The sequence below is a fragment of the Eublepharis macularius genome, chromosome 7, assembly GCF_028583425.1.
Source record: "Eublepharis macularius isolate TG4126 chromosome 7, MPM_Emac_v1.0, whole genome shotgun sequence".
In the NCBI taxonomy this organism is placed as follows: Eukaryota; Metazoa; Chordata; class Lepidosauria; order Squamata; family Eublepharidae; genus Eublepharis; species Eublepharis macularius.
The window spans coordinates 113,009,679-113,022,415 of NC_072796.1; the positions used below are offsets into that span (position 1 = coordinate 113,009,679).

Here is a 12,737-nt window from a genome sequence, read left to right on the forward strand (position 1 = left end):
GGATTACTGAATACTATTATATATATTAAACAAATAATATGTCCTTGGCTTGCCATCTCCTATTTCACCCCCTGCTGGGCCTCATATTAGGTCTCCCTTGGGGGTGCTATGCTGTGAGTTTTCTTACATAGGAAACCTACAACTTAATATTGCAGCATCACATTGGAGAGCAATTCTGGCAGGGAAGGAAATACCTTGCAACAAGGATGCCATTTTCAATGGTATTCCCATAGTGGGCATGCTGTATAACTCATAATCACATTAGAAGCTGGAATTCCAGGAGGCGACAAGCTGTGCCGTGACCTAGCATTTACACGCACAAAAACTCACCCACAGTGTCCATGGAGTCTGGCAACCTCGACTGTCTGTTTGAACTTATCCTCTCATATAGGCAGTGTTACTAATGCATTCCTTTACTTACAGGATCTTGGTAAACATGGATGATAACATAATTGAACATTATTCCAATGAAGACACTTTCATCCTGAACATAGAGAGTGTGGCAGAAGGCTTCAAAGTCACATTGACAGAGATCTAATCCAGCCTATGTAGTATCTCACTCTCATTTAAAAGAAGGGAACAGTTCCTCCAAAGCCCCAGCAGCTCAAGAATACGGAGAAAAGAGGGTGTTAACGAAGCTCCATTGCAAACAACCATATTCCTTTTCACCGCAGGAAACAAGTCTGATATACCTTCTTGTTGATCTTTATTTATTGCTCCTCACTCTGCATTGTGTAAATAATCAGTGGACCTTGGACTTCACCATTTCACCCTCTACTTGGGAGAAACAGTGACTTTAAAAAAAATCAGCAGTTTAATATGGAAGAAAATGGATTTGAGGAATTGTGTTCATCCAGGTGGGACAATACAGACAAAATAAATTGCTAGAAGGTCTGGCCTTATAAATCATGCAGAAGTAACGATGGGGAGGCTGGCTGATGACGTCCCCCTGGGCAAAACTCCCACCAAGTGCTGAGTGATGCCACTTAGCCATAGCTTTCCAAGTGCTTCCCCGCCCAAGGCAATGGGGACTGTTAAGGAAGGCACTCGGATGGCTTGTAATTTGTAAGTAAAACGCCATCCGTTTTATCCTTTGTATATAATGTTTATAATATGTAATAATATATTCTTCCTTCCTGTGTGGATGTGTTTACTTACCCCTGTCTTGCATACTGGAATTAGAAGATGGCAGTCTCTCACAGAGGAGAGAAGTTCTGCCTCCAGCTCTTCAGTGTGCAGAGAGGTTGATGGTTCTACATCTTTTGCCTGTGGCTTATTCATATATTCTAGTCTGTTAAATCTCTCCTTATTGTCACATCTGGTACATCCTCCACAAATGTAATGCCTGCAAAGCTTTGGAGCTTTGGTTGTGGCTGCAAAGCTTTGGAGCTTCTGGTTGTGGCTGCACTTCCATGCTGTATGCAGTGATCCTTCACGGTCTTCTTGTTGGGATGTTATTTATCCTTATTATTTCTTTGCACCTTTGGATTTTCTCTGTTCTTTCCTGTATCATTATTGGGTACAGCCCTTCCTTTTGCTGTGTTTTAGGCATACACATAGAGATAAGGGGAGGGGCTCTCCCTGAACCAGTTCAATAGCTGTATTACAGTGATAGTGGTAAAGCCTTTGCTTTGCAGGCAGAAGGCTCTAAGTTCAGTCCCTGCATGCTGATCTTGGTAGACAAATGGTCCGAGGGTAAAGCATCTTCACGTGTTCATGCGCTCTCCTACCTTGCCTACTTCTGGTATTGACATGAGGTTTTGGAAGAAATGGTATTCCCTTTTCAGTTTGCCATGGCTCTGGAACCAAAACCAAATTAAGCTGGATAAAAATGTATGATTAGATTTGGGTCAGACCAGATTTGGATCTCTGCACAGTACATCTGCTTTCACATCTCTTTTTGCTTCTTAATGAAAGTAAGCAATTGGTCACTCAGACACATTTGCGCAATGTGTGGATTTCCTTGCTTTAGGCACATTGCCTGTGATGCTTGAAAATGCACTGTGTTAATTGTTCCAAGAAAGGAACTGCATGTGATAGAACGGGAATGTGACTGATGCTGTATGGAAAAATGAGTTTTTCTCCATGGTACTGATGTAGGGAGCCGCATGCCAAAAGTCCTGGGAAGCCAGATTAGCATTGGTGATTTTTGTGTGCTTGAAAAAGTGTAGATTGAGCCCATGCAAAGTAACTCTTTTTGACTTTCCCCCTCCATTCATCTCCTCTCCTGTTACATCCTTTCAGCAACTTCCTTCTCTAATTCTCCCCATTTTGCCGCACATCCTGGTGTTTTCTTCCCATGACGTGCACTTTCCATGTCAATACATTTTCCCAGGAGTTGCGGTAGGAATGAAAGAATCATCTTGTTATGAATGGATCGTCCTTTTCATTTGTTTAGGGAAACTTGCTAGTGTCTCCTGATTGGTTACACTAGACTGTAAATGTAAAGATGTACATACTCTTTACTTGACAGGGTGTAAATGCACGTAAGTTCTGGCAATAGATGTTTTTGGTATGATTATGTTATTCAAGCTGTCTCATCAGTATCTAGCAGACTGGGGTTTTTTTAATTGCACTTCCACAGATGGGGCTGCTGGCATTTGTTGCACCAACAGAATGAAATGAAGTTCGCAAACTCTTTACAGACCACAATAGCATTCCCGTAGAGGCTGCAGCAGGTACCGTGTCGTCCATTAGCTTCCTTGCAGGTTGAGCCAAGAAAGTAAAGAAATGTTATGCGTTTTATTTTTAACTTGGTTTTTCGCTCCCTTGAACTTGGAAACATGAACTCTGAATGTGAAATGAAACTTGCAAATTCTTTCTGAGCTTAACTTCAAAGAGCTGCAACCACTGCATGGAATTTTAAAAGGAGTAAATGATCTAAAAGAACTTTTTAAAAAGATGCATACATTTAAGAACATTCAAATAGCACCACTTTGACGGGACAGTCAAAGCACAGATGTGTGAGGGGTTTTTGTTGTTGTTGCATGAACTATGAGACAAACATATGGTGCTATAAAGAAGAATGTTTTTTAAAGTCATAGAATGTAAAATAGCTTGACTTAGGTTTTAGGAGCTGCCAGTGCTCTAACTCTCATAACTTCAGTGAAAAGATTTCTGTGAGATGTCAGAATATTGCAGGAGAATCTCCAAGCCCTGAATTACGAGGTTTCTTTAGTCATCATTTTAGGTCAGAATCATTTTTTTTCAATAACAGTTGCCCTAAATATGTAACATATGCAAAAAAGTTAGGGACAATAGACACCCCTTCTATTTATGTATGTGCAGAAATATCTCTTGTGGTCAGGTAAGATTATATCAGAAATGAATGAAATCCTGCCCTAAAGTCATAGCTGACTTATGGCAACCCCTGGTGGGGTTTTCATGGCAAGAAACTAACAGAGGTGGTTTGCCATTGTCTGCCTCTGCAACCCTAGTCTTAGTTGGAGGCCTCCCATCTAATTACTAACCAAGGCTGACCCTGCTTAGCTTCTCAGATCTGACGAGATCAGGCTCTCCTAGGCTATCCAGGTCAGCGTAAGACTTATATCTAACGTGAGTCATATTCCGATTAAACCATGTATGAGAATCAGTTAGGCTGGAGAATCAATTAGGGCCTTTTGATGACTGACTGAGCTTTTCTGCCTTGAAGAAATGCACAGCAGTGTGAAGGCAAGATGTATGTCTTTTTTACCCATCATGAAGTGAAGCAACAGGACATTTTGTTGGCTGTTAAGGGCACAGGAACCTCTGTTAAGAGGAACTGGCAACCATAAAGGAGACCAGGAGGGTCTCCATAGAGGAGACCAGGAGGGTCTATAACCTGTTCTTCAGCTTAGTCTTTTTGGATAATGGTAGTTTAATACAGTGGTTGAGTACATGCCATCCCACGTGTCTCAGAATGATTCAGAGTATGCTATGGTTGAGGATCAAGGGCTCATGATCCCTCAGTACACAAGTTTATGTAGAAAGTGTTCTTTGAAAGCAAAGTACTTAATAAAGAGTATGAATCCGCCTTTTGAGAGAAAGGTCTCTGTTGCTAAAACTGTGCGTGTATTCTGAAGTCGACTGACGCCTTGCAGAGAAGGTGTAGGGAAATGGTGTTGTGTCCATAGAGGTTCTATTAGTGTGTCCAGCACTTCAAAAAGAACTGTGCATTGCTAGCACATATGAAATAGAAACTTGCTATTAAAAAAAAGCAATGGAAGCTGAAATATTTAGCAAGCTGAACTCTGAGCCCTGTTGCTGAGCATCACTGCAGATGTTGTGCACGTCCGTCCACTGTTACATTACAAATGTCAGTATTTGGCTAGAACAGTTATTAAGGCTGGCCCTTCTTTGAGGATTTTTTCATTGTGTACAGCATATGAATAATGGGATGTAGTCACAGTAAGACGAAAGGAAACTCGGATTGGGCACAAATATGATTTGGTGCTGTGCTCGTTCTTCCCACCTCCCTCCTCCCTTGATGCATGTAGCTCGCTGCAAGCTGGGAAATGCGCAGTGAAACTCTGAATATTAGAAGAGGAGGCAGGTGGGTAGAGCAAGGACTGCAGATGAGCACTGCATCAAACTTTGGGGGCGGCGGGGGGGGACATTAACTGCTGTGAAGTTTGAATGCAGCCACGATCTGCTTGCTAAACTCCCCCCCCCCCTTAGATGGCTTTGGAATAGCAGGAATCTCTCTCAGGTTTAGCCGTTTCTTTGCCTTTTCTTTCTGCAAACAAAACAGCTGCCACTAAGTGGAAATTACTTTGATAAGAATACAGAGATTTTTTTAAAAAAATATTATTAATCAAGCTGTTTTACCAGTCAGTTTCCCTGTTTATTTTCTTGGTGACTAAAGCTACAAGATTAGTTCAGCAACTAGAGTTTGGTTTTCTTATGAAAATGAAGCTGCAAAGTTGTGGTTATGGATTCAGCTGGTGTTACGCCACAGAACTGGGAACAAACAGACATGTTGCAGCTTTTTAAAAGTATACATGTTGAAGGTTTGCGACTTATGTAACTTTGATTCCCCCCCACCTTCCTCCCAAAACATTTCTCCTGAAAAACGGTGATGTGATACAAACCAGAATGTTTGTGCCAAAAAATCTGTGAGCAGTCCCCATCTCTGGAAAGCAAGGAAGCTCCATAAACAGTGTGTGTTATTTTATTATAAGGAAATAGTTCATGTAACTTAATAGTTTTGTAAATGGGAGAGGGGAATCTATAAACATATAAATACAGGTTTATTTTATTTTTTGTACATTTTTAAGAAGGAAAGAAATAAATGTTCATAAGATATAATCACCTCTGTTAGTTTCCACTGATGTTCAACAGATAATTCAACTCTGCACCGAATCTTTCAGATGGTTGCGTGTGCTTGAAGAGCCTTTCACTTCTGGGGATTCTTTGCTATCTCAAAGCATTTGCCATCCTCAGGAGGGCACCAGCTTCCTGCTTCCTCTTGGCTTGTATTAGCCTCAGACTTGTTTGTCTCTGAAGCAAAAAAACCCAAATATCCCCTCTCACACACACACACCCTCTCACACACCCCTCTGAGTTATGGGACTGGAGACTGGGAAAGAAGGTCTGTTCTACAATTCATTTCCAGAAGCAAAAGCTCCCCATTATTTTACAGTAAAGCCGACTCTTCCCCCAGCTTTGTCATTTCACCCCTTCTCTTTCACAGCTGGTCCTGGAGACAGATGTGTTTGGGGTAGCAGCACTGCATTACAGATGTGTACATTTCAACAAGGCATCAGTAAATACTCCTGCCCTTTAGTGAAATGGTTGGATTGGGTAAGGCAACAGGGATAGGGCCATTGGCTCAGGTCCTGAACGCGTATTCGACATGCAGAAGGTCCTGGATTCAGTTCCTGGCATGTCCAGTCAAAAGAATCAGGTAATAGGTATTGTGAAGGGACTCTCTGCCCCAATACACACACACCCCTGAGAGCCTGGAGAGCCACTACCAGTCTGAGTAGACAGTGTACTGGCCCTGATAAGTCAGTGATCTGACCCCGTGTTTGCATGCGTGGTCAACAGGAAAGGTGGAAGGGCAGGCATTTAGCTTGTCTCTCCTGGAATCTGCATATTTGGGAAATGGATGCATGGTCCACTATTTGCTCTTGCAATCCTGAGTTGTGATCAAGCTGCTGTGGTAGTGCTTCTTTCTAATCCTCTGTGCAATCAACTGGGTCACATGATGCAGGCCTGAGCCAGCTGTTTTTTTTGGGGGGGGGAGGCACAAAACAGCACAAATCCTTAACAGGATATGATTAGAGTTACTGCATTTCTTTAAAATATCGATCCACATAATAACATTAAAAATTAGTGTTCAAATTCGTGTTCCTTATTCCAGTGCTTTTGTGCTCATGGGCCAGAACTGTTGGAGAAGATTTATTCCTTATTGAGCAACTGGATAGCATTTTTTTTCTTTAGAACTTCCCAGGTGAAAGGACTAGAGGCTTACTTTAAAAAAACCCAGCTGGACATAGCAAAGGAGGTCTGTCCCCTGCTGGCGCTCGTTCCCCTCACCCAGTGAGTTCATGAGAGTTGAACTGGGGATTTCCGCTAATGTTTTTTACAGCGATGCTATACCGGCTCAAAAATTCACCACAACCAAGACCCTGAAATGTTTGTGGTTGAAGTGAATGTTCAGCCTTAAAAGAACTGCTAACTCACCTCCTGGTGAGGACGCAGTTCTTCATATGCTACTTTTCTCACACTGGGTCAAGTTGGAAAGAATAAAAAACAGTTGTTTTCGATGATGGTTTTCCACCAGCAGAAAAGCACTTCCTCATGCAGAAGGGGGAGGATTTTTCCTGATTCCCCGACCCCACAGACTCCCTGTAGGCCCAGCACTCTTGTAGGGGTTAAAAGGAGGCAAAAAAATCCATGTTGCGACTGGGCTCTGCTCGTGTTTTTGTTGGATATAACCCATAATCTGTGAATGGCAGCCTATACATCAGTCCTGGTACACTAGAACTTCTCTTGAAAAGTGTACCTGCTTGTTTTGTATGGACTCATCTCCTTGCATAGTCAACTTACAGATATTGCTGCCTTTGGAAGGGGTGATTTCTGCTAGCTTGCTTTAAAAGGGAAGTAGACAAATTCATGGAGTCCATGATGGCACACTGGAACTTCTCAGTGCCGAGTGCTGGGAGGCCACTAATAAGTCGAGGCTTTGGTGTCTGTTCCCTTGCTGGGCCTTCCTGGAGCTAAAGATATGCTAATGTTGTTATACTCACTCATTGGCTAGGGCGCCACCCATAGCTCTTCTGAGCACTGTTACCCAATGTGACACTTGTCCCATGTTTCAGGAAACTGGACAAGGCTGTTGCCTGGTAGGGCTTTTGCCTTGTAGGTGGTTCCCACCTTGAAACATTAGAAGGACTGGAAGACAGGTAAGTTGAAGCCTTCCTGAGCTGTGAGCCTTGTCTTCTCCAATACCTCCCTCCTTCTGTGCAGCCTCCGTGATTTCATCCCAGCATCCAGGCAAGTTGAGAGCAAGCTGGCCATAGAGAAGAGTAAAACCAGTACCATGACAATCACCTGGGAAATGAGGAAGCTGGCCACAGTGGGGTGTGTGGCAACTTTACTCCGCTTTCTTCACTGCCAGCTTGCTCTTCTCTGGGTGTGTTAGCAATCTCACTCTCCAGCCTGAGCTACTATGTTTCATGCTGAGAACATGATAAGACAGAGAGAAGTCCTTCCCTTTACTCCATATACATAAGAGCTGACTAAGGTCTGATCCAACAGTTGCAGGGATAGCCCATCCTACATCCTCAGAAGCAGGGGTCATTTCATAGAAAAAGAGCTGGAGAAACTCATTAGCATAACTCATTAGTATATGCCACACCCTTGCCATCACTGGAAGTGTGTCATTAGCATAACTGATTTGCATATGTCACACCCCCTGACATCACCTATCCTGGCTGTTTTGGACCCAATCCTGGCCATTCAGGGCCGAAATTGGGCCCAAAATGGTAAAAAGAGGCTGAAAATAGCCAAAAAGGGGCCCAGTGGTCAGGATCGGGCCGCTGCTGGGTGGGAGAGTGATCCACCACCCATCAGAGGCCCAATCAGGGCTGTTTTGGCCCCAATCCAGGCTGAAACGGGCCCAAAATGGCCGAGAGTCAGGTGGGCGGGGCCACCTGACATGTGACCTCCTTGGGGACCTGCCAGAACTGCATTCCTGCGCATTTCCCTTTGAAATGAGCCCTTCTCAGAAGTACTCTGGTAATTTAAACGGTTAGAGTTATATATTTAATGTTAATACTTATGTTATTGTATGTGCATGTTTGGTGGCTGTGGCATACATCAGTCATGAGGCTCAATTGATTGGTGGAAAATGCAAATCTGACTGTCTGCAAGCCACTGAGTGAGTATCACTGTTCTAATGAATCAGAGATGATATCTATAAAGTCAGGATTGTGGCTGATATTGTAAACTTGTACAATTCCAGTTCAGAAAATGGTGTGGCTACTCACCTACTCAGTTTCTAACTTTTTAGTGATGTACATCATTTTGTCATTAAAACCCATGATGAGTCATAGGATGAAAACAAATAAAATGCTTCAGGAATGGTGGAGGTGGTTTTGATAACATGGCCACTGCCCCAGTTCTGAGTATTTTCAAGATGGTTCTGTTTGAATAAAGAAAAACTCTAGTGCTTGTATCATCGTGAAACCTTCCATGACCCCCAGAGCAGTTTTGCAATGTTTACAATTCACTATGCTTGTGAATATTTGGGGGAGGGGAAAGTTAAAGATGAATTTAAATATGTATAAAAACTTACCCAGAGAGTTTGACATGACAAACATCTCACTGCTCTGGTAATTGAATTGCAGATATCGCCCATAGCCAGGGCTCCTTTCGAGGGGGAACGCGCAGGAACGCAGTTCTGGCAGTTCCCCAAAGAGGTCACATGTCAGGTGGTCCCACCCACCTGACTCTCAGCCATTTTGGGCCCGTTTCAGCCTGGATTGGGGCTGAAACGGCCCGGATCGGGCCTCTGATGGGTGGTAGATCACTCTCCCACTCAGCAGCAGCCTGATCCTGACCATTTTGGGCCCCTTTTCGGCCATTTTCAGCCCCTTTTTACCATTTTGGGCCCAATTTCGGCCCTGAATGGCCAGGATTGGGTCCAAAACAGCCAGGATAGGTGATGTCGGGGTGTGACATATGCAAATCATTTATGGCAATGACACACTTCTGGTGATGTCAAGGAGCGTGGCATATACTAATGAGTTATGCTAATGAGTCCCTCCAGCTCTTTTTCTACAAAATGACCCCTGCCCGTAGCACAAATTGCAAAGCTTGGGTCATGCTGCAGGTGAAAAAACATGTTTGGCTTCTTCCTTAAAACTGCAAGCCACCCATTAGTGAGATATTTATAAATGAAAAACCTAGAAGCATTTTTGAATTAGTTGTGCTAATTCACAATGTATTAATCAAATATAAAAACATTTCTCTTTTCATTCTAATGGAAAAGTGTGGCTAAATGAATTGGTATTATGACTGCAGAGGTCAGTAGGATTGCACCAACCACAAGAGCAGGAAAACATAAGAAAAGCTTTGGTTCTGAAGGAAGGGCACATATCGAAGGAGCTATGGAAGATCCCACATTGCCTCCATTTAAAAGGATCTCAGTTTGGAGAAGGATTTTTCTTCTCTTGAGACCATGAAGAAGCACAACCAGTCCAAATAGGCAACAATGAGATACATGGACCAATGGTCTGACTCATTTTAAGGCAGAATCATGTATTCATAAGAAGCTTTCAGTGTGTGGATTACTCATAAATCCACTGATGGTTGACTTCATTTGTAATGAATGAGCCTGAGTGCTCCACTACTCCTCAACATTCCAATAAGGGAGCAGAGGTAGATGTTGAGGTCTGAACTGAAACAGATGGTGAAGAGTGTCAGCTGGGTGCAGGGGTGGATCTACTATGAAATGAATGAAACTTAAGCTTCAGGGCCCCTAATCCTGGAGGGGCCCTGAAGCAACTTAAACGAGTGAATATTTCAACAAAATTGATGGCATTTTTTCAAGTGTTTGTTATTAAAATAAGGCATTTCTAGTGACAGGATCATAAGCCAATGGGTTGAAGTACTTAGTATTGACCTTAGAATATGTTCTAATACTCGTTTCATATGGCCTCAAAATATCCCTGTAATTGTATTGTCGAAGGCTTTCACGGCAGGAGAACGATGGTTGTTGTGGATTTTCTGGGCTGTACTGCCGTGGTCTTGGCATTGTAGTTCCTGACGTTTCGCCAGCAGCTGTGACTGGCATCTTCAGTGGCGTAGCACCAAAAGACAGAGATCTCTCTGTGACTGGGAGATCTCTGTCTTTTGGTGCTACACCTCTGAAGATGCCGGTCACAGCTGCTGGCAAAACATCAGGAACTACAATGCCAAGACCACGGCAGTACAGCCCGGAAAACCTACAACAGCCATCCCTGTAATTGATCAAATTTCAAAATTTTCTCAGGGGCTTGCAGCACCCGAACCCCCAGCTGTATGGGTTTGCTGAGCTTGCCAGAATCTATTCATAGCCTACATTTTGGCAACTGGATCCTCGAATCCTTCATTGGTGCACAGCTTAATAGTTCTACAGCTCAGCCCTTAGCCAATCAGAACCATAAAAAGGCATTTTAATTCTCAATTCAGACTGCACTAGTCTCGCTTGTGCATTTTAACACCAACAATTAGATTTTCACCTTTTTATCCTAATAAGCCCCACTCCCTCTGATGACCTTCTATTTCTCTAGTAGAGAATGAACCAGTACTTTTCCCTGCACATTGATATTGGGTGGTGTGACCACACCATCCTTTTCCATTTGGGCCTTGAGGTCCTTGCAAGGGCATGGAGGGTTCTTTGCCTTTGGACCTTGTTGGATGTTGCCCTATTGTTGCTGGTTGAGAAGGGCCCCTCCCTCATAACAGTTCAAGCTTCAAGGTCCCAAAAATGTAGGTCTGCCACTGGCTGGGTGGCAAGGGAAGGTGAGAAGCTGACAGGAAGATGCTGGGGAAGCGACCACGTTAGATCCATGGAAGGATTTGATAGGAAGCATGTCATTTCAGAGCACCAAGCAGCAAAATTCAACATTTTCAATTCATACTGAAAAACAGCAACACTATCTAGTGATAAATATTTTGTACTGAATTTTTTTGTTTATGTATATTCTTTATTATGCTGGTCAAGGACCATATATAATAAAGGTTTGGATTGGGCATATTCTTTATTTAAAATGTAAACTCTTTCATTGTTACCAGTGTTCTCCACTGACTACCTGCCTGCCTGCTGCACAGAATTACATATTGCCATTGGCAAGGTTGGAATTGCAAGTGGTACATGCAAGAGGTTTCCCCATGACAGCCACACTTCCTACTTCTTCAGAAGCAATACAGTGGAACTTCCAGCAAAGTTTGCTGCAGCAGAATATTTATTAGTATGCAAGAACATTTAGGGGCTTCATCGGCAATCCTTGGATATTCGCCATATACTGGTATTCATAAAGGTTTTTGAGGTTACACATTCTTATAAGAAAACAGAATAATAGGTGCATTCAGTAATTCCAGTATGAAAAAGCACCATGTCACAAAACAGTTTACAATACAAAATTATTCAAAACCTAACATTTAAAACCAGTATTTATTCAGCAGTAATACAGTAAAAAAATTCTTACTTTCTTCAAACAATACTGTTCAAATGTTTGGCACTGAAAAAGACATCATCACAAATGTGTCTTCTTTTTTTAACCAACACACTTTGCTGCTTTTAAAATGTTTATATGCTATCCCCCATTATGTTCTGTTATCAACATTTTAAAAATGCGTTATGCTTTCGCTGTGACATATTGTCCAAAATGGATGCTGTCCCTATGCAGGAACAGTCTGGTAAATCCAATGCATGGCCCATTCTCCAAGCTGTCTCTAAAACTCCCATGAGTTGAATGCGTGGATCGCTCTAAGCAGGAACAATCGGCCAAGCTACCTGCTGACTCGTAAAGTGAGTTTGAGCTTAAACCCATTTCTCACACACAACTGTAAAGCTACTTGAACATTTGCTCCAGATGCTCTACATCAAGGCAATGGGTTGATTAAAATTATGGGTTAGATCCTAGGGATTTGTTCCACTAACAGTAGCACCTTACTCTGGCACTAGGTGGCTTACAGCATCAAGGGAAGGCTCCCTGCACCAGAGGGAGGGGCTACCATTAGCAGAACAAATGCATCAGATTCAACCCATTATTCCGAGCCTTTGAGTGCAATCCAGGCAAAGTTATGCACATTTAAGTCAGCCTTTCCAATACATTCATCAATACAATTAATCCACAACATTGTTATTAACTTGTTTGTCCACACATACATCATCGAGTCATTTGTGAACTATAAGGAATTAAAACACACACACACTTTTGTACATTGTCCCTGGATGAGATGATGACTTGCAAATTAGCAAATGAGCTATTTGCAAGTGTGTTATAAGAAGGTTTGGTTTCAATGGAAAAGTTAAGCATTCTGTCCTCCATAGGAAATCAATGGAAGTTCTAGCATGACACCATGCATGCTTCCATCAGTAAGACTCACTTGGTTCAATAGTGCTTACTACCAAATATATGTGCCTAAAATTGCAGATGTAAATGTGCTTAACCTTGGTTGGGTTGTGCCTGTTATAAATATCAGCTTGTGTCACATGAGTGTATTCAGATCTAATATTCAGTGCACAAAAGGAACGTGAT

The 12,737-nt window shown here is 42.6% G+C and overlaps 1 protein-coding gene across 2 annotated transcripts in view; it reads left to right on the forward strand.

The window, feature by feature from the left end:
* GRHL2 (grainyhead like transcription factor 2) overlaps positions 1-6,821 on the forward strand; it is a 107,076-nt gene extending 100,255 nt beyond the window's left edge. For both annotated transcript variants that reach the window (XM_054985743.1, XM_054985742.1), the window contains exon 16: positions 424-6,821. In XM_054985743.1, coding sequence (XP_054841718.1) covers positions 424-538 — 115 coding nt within the window. In that variant the 3' untranslated portion in view covers positions 539-6,821. The remainder of the gene's footprint in view (positions 1-423) is intronic.
* Positions 6,822-12,737: the final 5,916 nt, after the last annotated feature.